We start from the raw sequence: 9,700 nt of genomic DNA, 5'->3' as shown, positions 1-9,700 counted from the left end.
CGGGGTTTCACCATGTTGACCAGGATGGTCTCGATCTCTTGACCTCGTGATCCACCCGCCTCGGCCTCCCAAAGTGCTGGGATTACAGGCTTGAGCCACCGCGCCCGGCCTTGTAAAGTCATTCTTATACAGGGCATGATTTAAGTGCCATAAAAGAAGTATAAAAACCACACACAGGCCGGGCACGGTGGCTCATGCCTGTAATCTCAGCACTTTGGGAGGCCAAGGCAGGTAAATCACCTGAGGTTAAGAGTTCGAGACCAGCCTGGCTAACATGGCGAAACACCGTCTCTACTAAAAATACAAAAATGAGCAGGGTGTGTTTGTGCACACCTGTAATCCCAGCTACTCAGGAGTCTGAGGCAGGAGAATCGCTTGAACCTGCGAGGCAGGGGTTACAGTGAGCCGAGATCGTGCCATTGCACTCCAGCCTGGATGACAGAGAGACTGCCTTTAAAACAACAACACACAAACACACACATTTTTATTTCTCTGACAACAGATATACTACTACACTGGAGAGACAAACAGGGACATTGTGAATGCAGTGGCAGCAGACCAAGACACTTTGTAGGTTGCGATTTTATGTTTCAAGATTAGTCAAACTTCTCCCTAGTATTTTGCAGATTACTTTGAAGGGGCCTTGCAGATAAGGCTACTAATCTTCCTCACACAGCACATCCCCACATTTAAAACCTCAGTGTCAGGGTGGTCCTCATATTGACTCTAAGTCCCTCCTGATATAAATCTGTTTCCTTTTTCAGTCCTTAGAAGAAACCTAAAAGAGCAGATCCAGTCCATATTTCAGGCATGCCTACCACTTGAAAGCCTCTAGAAAATTCCATTCTTACATCAATTTTTTTTTTTGAGATGAAGTTTCGCTCTTGTTGCCCAGGCTGGAGTGCAATGGCGCCATCTCAGCTGACCACAACGTCTGCCTCCCAGGTTCAAGAGATTCTTCTGCCTCAGCTTCCCGAGTAGCTGGGATTACAGGCATGTGCCACCATGCCTGGCTAATATTGTATTTTTAGTATTTACGGGGTTTCTCCATGTTAGTCAGGCTGGTTTCGAACTCCAGACCTCAGGTGATCCACCCACCTCAGCTTCCCAAAGTGCTGGGTTTATCACTTTGGAAGGCGTGAGCCACCGTGCCTGGCTACATCAAATTTTTATTGAGCACCAAGAAGGCACAGGATACACAAGAGTGGATGAAATGGGTACTGACATTAAGAAACCTAAATCTTTGAGAGAAATAAAATCTGTACAAATAATCACAGAATATGTGAAAGTGCCTTAAATGTGGCATAGAACGCTAAGGGGCCAAAGAAGGTTTCAGTATCAGGGACATGTGGAAGATTCCCAAAAGTGAACGGACTGGCCACGTGGGGGGACATATTCTAAGCAGGAAGAACCGTATCGGAAGAATGGGGCGTACGGAGAAATAAACTAGTCTAGGAACTGGACTAATATAGGAAAAAACATGAAATCTAATCATTGAGAGCCTACAAAAAGACTTCGTAGCTCATTAAATTTCATGAGAAAGAAGAATGAAATTTAGCTGTAATTATTTACTAAAAGTGTCCTTTTAAAAGCTTAGAAAATGTTATCTGTCAGATTTTAGGGATTTTCTTCTATTGCTGTTTTGAGTAGGTATGTTAATATTCAAATATGCAGATTTCTATTAAGAACAAATGACCTCATCCCACTTCACATTCTATCTCCCAGGAATATATTTTTACAGACTACCAATTAGTTTATTCTCTGACAAAGGAACAGAGATTAAGTCCTTAAAATCAGTATGTATTGAATGTAAGTATAAAATCACCAAACTTCTTCCTTTTAACTTTCTAAGACAGTAACAAAGCTTTAAAGTACATTATTCCTGGTTGGGTGTGGTGGCTCATGCCTGTAATTTCAGCACTTTGGGAGGCCAAGGCGGACAGATCACCAGAGATGAGGAGTTTGAGACTAGCCTGGCCAACAAGGTGAAACCCTGTCTCTACTAAAAATACAAAAATTAGCCAAGCGTGGTGGCAGGCACCTGTAATCCCAGCTACTTGGGAGGCTGAGGCATGAGAATCACTTGAACCCGGGAGGCAGAGGTTGCAGTGAGCCAAGATTGTGCCATTGCATTCCAGCCTGGCCAACAGAGCAAGACTGTGCATCAAAATAAATAAGTACATTATTCCTGATTATAACCAAGACTATTTCCTCAATTCTAAGATGTGCTTTTTTTTTTTTTTTTTTTTTTTTTTCAGTATTTCTGAAATCAGATAATCTAAAAATTAATATGTATAATTAATGAAGTATTGTTTCTTTTCTCCTCCTGAAAACTATGATAAAATCCATGCTGTGTTTTACAATTGATGGTATTTTTAAATTAAGGAAATCTAGTGATGAGAATAGCTGTTGGCCTTCAGAACTCAATTCTTCAGTAGTCATAGTCTCTCAGGTGTCTTAGTTTCAGAGATTTCAATAGATTTTACCATGGAATGGTGAACACCATAAAGTCAGGCAATGTCTGCTTGAATCAGAGAGGAGAACTCTCACAGTGGCTTTACAACATTCGTTCTCACCCAGTCACTTCCAAATGTGCCCCTCCTATCAGAGCATCCACGTAACAAAGGGGAGAAGAGCTTTCTGATGCTTATGAAGTCCAGGGGTATAACTCATCTTTTGATGTCAACTGATGTACACCACTGCCACACTGATCTGGGCCACGCCTGAGTATTCTACATCAGGCATCAGACCTAACTTACCTGGAATTTAAATACCAGATGGAGTGCAGTTCCTCTACCCTTACTCACAGGCCTCTGACTAACCCCAAGCAAAGATGCCTTCAGATCTGCTTTATAGTTGTTTAGAAACAAGAGAAAAGTCATTATGCAAATATAAGTCATTCAAAACAATTCAGTCTTAAGGAGATAATAACTAGCAGAGAAATGGGGAGATAAACTGTTAGTCCTGGGAGTTCAAACTACTGCCTTCAGTGCTATGCTACTGGGCCAAAAGATAATTACCACTAGACCTCAGTAACAATGTTCATTGTTAATATAACTCATCAATGACAGAGGAGAACTGAGAGCCATGCACTTGGATCTCATTTAATTTAATCACAAAACAAACCTCAACTATCGCTGTTATTCTCCCATTATAATCATGAAGAAACCAGGGCTTTTGCGGAGTGAGTGACCTGGCCAAGACCATACAGCCAGGAAATGTAAGGGTAGGAGTGAGGAGTTTAATTACCAAACTATCCTGCCTTCTGCTACTAACTGCTTCACAAAGAGAGAAACTTACTGCATCGGTTAAAAGACACTGGAATGACAGAGCAAGTCTTATTTCTAAATATCTCATTCATTCAACAAACATTTTAGTGATTCTAGACCATCAAAGGACAACTGCACAAAGTACTTGGAAAATAAATATTTAATAATAATGTAATTATAATTACAATCTCTATATACAGTGCCTTTGTAAAAATTCTTTCCATCATCTTCAGATTCAGTCTAAAAACAATTGTGCGCTGTACTTTTCTTTTCACGTGGGGTTTAAACTATTGTTTCACATTTAACAAAAAATATTCTATTTAAATTAACATACTTTTATGTTCAACGTAAACAAACTTCACAGGTTTTCACTTTCATTTTCTTCTGACATCTTCTGCAAAAGAATGCTGTCTGCTCATTTTTTGGATTAAAGAGACTAGAATAATGTGACTGGGGCTGGGCGTAGTGGCTCATGCCTGTAATCCCAGCACTTTGGCAGGCCAAGGCAGGCGGATCACTTGAGGCCAGGAGTTCGAGACCAGCCTGGCCAATAAGGTGAAACCTTGTCTCCACTAAAAATACAAAAACTGGCCAGGCGTGGTGGCGTGTGCCTACAATCCCAGCTACTCAGGAGGCTAAGGCAGGAGAATCGCTTGAACCTGGGAGGCGGAGGTTGCGGTGAGCTGAGATCTTGCCATTGCACTCCAGCCTGGGCGACAGAGCAAGACTCCATTTCACAAATAAATAAAAATAGAATAATGTGACTGGGAGAGACTTAAAGTGAGGAAAAACGAGCATCGAAAGAACTAGTAAACCAGCTGGAGATGGACCAACTCCCCAAGTCTCCAGAGAGGCAGATAAGGGACTGTAGGCCAGCAAATGCCACCTGCCTGTTATCTAGCTCAGAAAGGTGCACACCTCTGAAAGCGGCTGAGTTTAAGTCCAGTGTGGCACTTTCAGAAAATGGCATCAAAGGTTGGGCTATAAATCTTTCTTATTCTCAAGTCACTGGACATTTAAGAGCAAAGATATTGATGGGCTCTTTCCCTCCTTTTCTTTCTCCTTGTAGCAGATGTATGATTCATGGATTGTCCTTTTGTGGTCTCCATTTTCATCTTATTACTTTTTCTTTGCTTCTGCTTTCTGACAGCCCTGGAAAACAAGGCGCTAAATTATTTCACAGAATGAGCACAGTGAATTATGTAATTATGTTGAAGTTTAATTAACTAGCTAACCAAATAAGAAAATAGAAGAAGGGAAAGCATCTAGTGTATTGCAAGCATAAATCCTCAGTCTCCTAACCATAACAAGGAAACAGAGGCCTGACCAGCAAAATGTTTGAGAAAAAAAATTTTTTCTTTAAAAGACGGTTACTACGAATTTAGAATAAGCCGGTCGGGGCAAACTCACCACAGAGGTAAATGCAAAGCCGGTGAGTTTGGATTTTATTATTTTGTATTTATTTATTTATTTTGAGATGGAGTTCACTCTGTTGCCCAGGCTAAAGTGCACACCACAACTTCCACCTCCTGGGTTCAATCGATTCTCCTGCCTCAGCCTCCCGAGTAGCTGGGTCTACAGGCATGTGCCACCAGGCCCAGTTAATTTTTTGTATTTTTAGTAGAAATGGGGTTTCACTATGTTGGCCAGGCTAGTCTCGAACTCCTGACCTTGTGATCCACCCACCTCATCCTCCCAAAGTGCTGGGATTACAGGTGTCAGCCACTGTGCCCGGCCGAGCATGATTTTTCTCTTTAAAAAGTGTTTTGTACATCTGTACTGCTCAACTCAGCACTTCAATCTCCAAATCCTTGAATTCTGTTTTTTAGGAGAGGGGCTGATGCATGGGGCAGTTAGCAGAGGCAGGAAAATGAAACAGCACAATGGAAAACACTGACAAGCCTTGAAAGGGCCCATTTCCTACGTCCTGCGGATTTTCCTTTCCTCAGCAGATCAAAAGTCCTGACAAGTGTCACACAGGGTATTGGCATTTTGTGGTCCTTATCTTGAAGACTAGCTTCAAAATAAGCAAGCTGGAACTCACCCTCTAAAAACACTGAACCACACCAGACAAAACAGATTCTTAGTTTCTGGTGTTCTCCGAAGTAAGTTACAGGTGACCTGTGGCTAAGAAGATTACAGGCCCATCCATTCACTTCCTCCAAGCTAGGAGAATCATACCACTCATCACATCGAGAACCAAGGAATAGGCCGGAGCTATAGCACTGGCAAACCTGGAATCTTCCCGATTACCCAGCAATATCAATTTTTAGGTTCACGTCTCATAAGCTTCTTCATAGAAAAGCTTATTCTTGATCTTGCCAGGGGAAAACCTGGGAGAAGAGCTTCATGAACAGTGTATCCCCTGTTTATGCCTCACTTTTTGTTTACTCAGCATATATGTCAGCTGTTGAGAATACAAAAATGAATAGGCATAATTGTTGACTTCAAGGAGCTGGGAGACAGAGACAAAGGCGATCATCACCCCCTCCTCTCCACCCTTACTTTTTTTAGGCAAAGGTATTGAGGCTATGAAATCAATGATCATCCCATGAGAAACTGGCAGAACCACCTTGACTCCAGAACCTGTGCTCTTAATCACCTTGATACTACATACTCTACTGTAAATTATTCATATATGCAAACTACTAACCATATAATAATCATTCAATACATATTAGCTATTATTAGTTCCACGTGACCATTATGCAGAATTTTGCCTGACAACTTTAAATTTTTTCATATTTAGATTTTGCACTATGGACTGGGGTTATCAGTTTAAAATAAAACAGTCTACAGAAGGAGTAGAATTGAAAACTAAAACAAAAAAGTCATCTTTATACGATTATACTGATTCTTGCATACTATATAAATCTACTTCCCCACTTTTTTAATAGGATAATTTCTTGATACGTGATGATTTAGCAAACTTAATGAAGTATAGTACAATCTCTAATGGCAAAGTCAATGAAGCCATGTGTGCCTGTACACAAAATTTAAGTTTCTCTTTGGCTCATGCACGTATAAGCAAGACTAAAAATGAACCAGGTTTCACTAGGGGATACGGTAAACAAAAACGGGAGGAAAATATTTGAAAATATTCGTTTGTACTATGAATATACAAAACTTTCCAGATATAAAGTCTTTGAACAGCGATGAACTGACTATAAGTCAGTTTTATTTTGTCTTAAAATTAAATTGACCTAGTATTTGTCCTCTAAAGTATAGGTATTTATGTAACTGATAAAATGATTTTTAACCACAAGAGGGAGCCAGCATCATTCCAGTTGGCAATGAAAGAAAAATTAACACCAAGGAAAAACAGATTAATATAAGACAGCTGTAAAAGGCATGAGATGGAAAGCCTTTTTATGCCACGTATGCTAAAAAGGCTGTTATTTTTCACTATTATAAAAAAAAATAATTTTGCTTTGTGAATTTCATTATAATTTTTTTTGAAAGCAATAATTATTAACAGGAATTTAGGAGTCTTTGAGAAAAGATGTAGTATTATTTAAAATTTATCAGGCATCCACATCTCAAAAGATTTGCTCTTGGAATTAAACTTGATAAAATCTAGTACTGAAAGATGCTAGATGATTTCCCCTAATGAAATAGTGTATTAGTGCCAAACAGACTAGCTGAGGCTATTCAGGAAGCAATGAAGAGCCTACAATAGAGTATTAAAACGCAAATTTAGTTTCCACGTAAGCTCACAGAATTAAAGGCTGAGCATGTTACTGACTCCTGTTCCCACCCAGAATTACACTGTCAATAGTGCAACAGTCCCAGACCAATATGTTTATGAGGCTGTATTCAATTTTTGAACATTTATTCTAAGGAAAAACATTTCATAAGATTCTTCAATAAACTTCTTTAATTGATTTTTAAAAACGCTATTCTGGATTACCCAGTGGAAATAATTATTTGAAATAGAGTAAATTTAGGAAAGAGACAGTTGTAACAGTAGCCAGAATTCAAGTGGCTGGATCACAATGGAAAAAAAAGTTTTCACTGACTACAAATAAACAAAACACATGAGAAAGAATTCTAATATTATCATAAATAATGACAAAAGCATCAGATATTTCTAATATGAATCAATTTTTTGGAATCACAAGACATATGGTAGTCAAACATTTTTACCCTAATCTCAATTTTCACGTAATGTCAAATTTAGCTATCTGGTAATCTCCAATTAATAACTGTGTGACATTTTCTTATCAATAAAGCAAGAGGACTTAATACTATCATCCCATCTAGTTAGAAAAAAGTATAACCACTCAAGTTAGCCTGGTTAAAATAGCAATGTTTTTCTTTTTTGGCTTTGTTTTAGGGATAACTATTCCAGAAGCAATGGCTTTTCTAAATATGTTATTGTCATTGGTATCACTTTACTGAGTTGTAATCCATAGCTGTAATCAAATATTGGTAAGATACATGAAAATAATTACAGAAAAAATGGTAACAAAAATTTCAAGTACTTAAGTAAGCATGTCTAAATATTTTTCTTAAAATCTGATATAAAGAAGTAACTTTCTACAATTTGCCTACTGTGGAAGTACTCGCTATTCAATCTGAAATGCCTTCTCCAGCATTTCCTGCCATCCTGTGTCTATATCTGATCTGTCCCTCAAAACCTGACTTAAATACCATGTCCTTCAATAAAGCATGAATAGTCACCCCCTATAACTTTACACATGAGACGTAAAGCTAATGAGATGTAAAGTTTTTTTCTACCTCATATTTTGGTTATTTTCATGTCTAAGCGATAAAACTATAAGCTCTTTGAAAGCAAGCTCTTTGAATCATCTTCCTCTCCTCCATCCGCCCATCTACGCAGCCAATACGTAATACTGAAAGTGACAATTAACCTGGCACTTCAAAATCCTCTGAATGTTGCATGTTTTTGTGGAGTACCCTGTATAAAACACAGAGGGAATACGTTTTTCTAGTAAAGTATTCGACTGACTTGTTAGCTCTTTTAGATGTAGCGATGTTAGGACAGGCACTGCGTTTATGATCCAGTTCACCACAAATAAAGCAGCCATCTTTGGGGCCCTGGCAAGAATGGTCTGGAACAGCACAGTGATTGCAAATGCTACAGTGGATCCAGGCTGTAAAATAAAAATTAAGTTTCAAAAGAAGTTCATGTAATGTAATTTTTCATCTTATTAACCTTTAAGGTAGGATATACGAACAGTGTTTACTTGAAGAATTGTGGCTAGTTTGCACAGCTAGTTTTTGTTCAGCTAAATGAAGAAGTTAGAACTCCACATAAACTAGCTAACTTCTGAATGGCAAGAATTTCAGCCCTTCTCCAGTGAGTTATGAGCTGACAGCTACTGTCACAATGGAGGCTGGCTGAGTGACACAATGCCTTATTAAAATAAGTAAAACCAAATGCCACACTGAAACAGGTTAGCAGTCATCTCTCCTGCAAGGCAGAACAAGGCAGAACATACATGTTGACAACTATAAAATTAAAAAGCAAATAAATTACAAGTCTCTACAATGATTATTTTTTCTTTTAAAATCCAATGAAAAATCCTATTTAGATGGAGAAAAACTCCATCTAAATGTATTCATAGGATCTCAAACACTAAGTATCAATACTTACAAGGTTTTACACACTTTTTGCAGAGAAAGCAATGGTTCCACTTCCTTCCATCCTACAAAAAAAAAATTTTTAAATCATATTTAATTTGTTATTAAAAATCAAGTTCTACAATTAAAAATTAAAATGTCTTATTAAAATCTGTGTAAATTATTCATTCCCTATTTCTGCCTTTTCTGGGCTTCACAATTAAATACTTTGATTTTAATTTATGCGTTTCTCCACTCAACTCAAATGCCTCCTTGATGGGCCTCAATTTCCTTAACTGTAAAACTAGGAGATTTATCTAAATCATCTTGAAAATCCACTCCAGTTCGAGCAACTCAATCTGCACAAAGAAGGACTCAAATGAAAATTTCAAGAGAATTAATGATTCATAATTTTATGTGTCTATACTGTATAATCCTTAATGAAATTCATATTTGAGAGCTTTACATAATTTAGAAAGATAGATTATAGGTTACTGTTTGATTAATTTTAAAACTGTGAAATAAAAAATATCTAGAAAAGTGCATAAAACATACCCAATTTAATGTGTATTATAAAGCAAACATGGATGAAACCCACCAGGTCAAGAAAGAATACCACCAGCCCTCTGGAAACTCCCCCTGTGCCCCTACTCAATCACAGCATTTTTCCCTTTCCCTCCAAGTAACATCTATTCCGTTTTTGTGATTGTCATTTCCTTGCTCTTGCTTCCTTTTACCACCTTTGTGTGCATCTCTAAATAATAAGTGCATTTTCCTCAACTTTAAACTATACCATCTGGGCATAATTTTTTTTTTTTTTTTTTTTTTTTTTTTTTTTTTTTTTT

At 38.0% G+C, this 9,700-nt stretch overlaps 1 protein-coding gene across 2 annotated transcripts in view; it reads right to left on the bottom strand.

Moving 5' to 3' along the window:
• Nucleotides 1-3,411: 3,411 nt before the first annotated feature.
• Nucleotides 3,412-9,700, bottom strand: part of ZCCHC4 (zinc finger CCHC-type containing 4) — a 60,785-nt gene continuing 54,496 nt past the window's right edge. For both annotated transcript variants that reach the window (XM_017518408.1, XM_017518409.2), the window contains 3 exons: nucleotides 8,890-8,941; nucleotides 8,242-8,386; nucleotides 3,412-4,421 (listed from right to left, as the gene is read on the bottom strand). In XM_017518408.1, the coding sequence (XP_017373897.1) occupies nucleotides 4,286-4,421; nucleotides 8,242-8,386; nucleotides 8,890-8,941 (333 nt within the window). In that variant the 3' untranslated portion in view covers nucleotides 3,412-4,285. The remainder of the gene's footprint in view (nucleotides 4,422-8,241; nucleotides 8,387-8,889; nucleotides 8,942-9,700) is intronic.

Source organism: Cebus imitator, unplaced genomic scaffold (assembly GCF_001604975.1).
Source record: "Cebus imitator isolate Cc_AM_T3 unplaced genomic scaffold, Cebus_imitator-1.0 Scaffold679, whole genome shotgun sequence".
In the NCBI taxonomy this organism is placed as follows: Eukaryota; Metazoa; Chordata; class Mammalia; order Primates; family Cebidae; genus Cebus; species Cebus imitator.
Note: the sequence above shows the minus strand (reverse complement) of the source record. Positions and strands in the feature narration are given on the sequence as shown.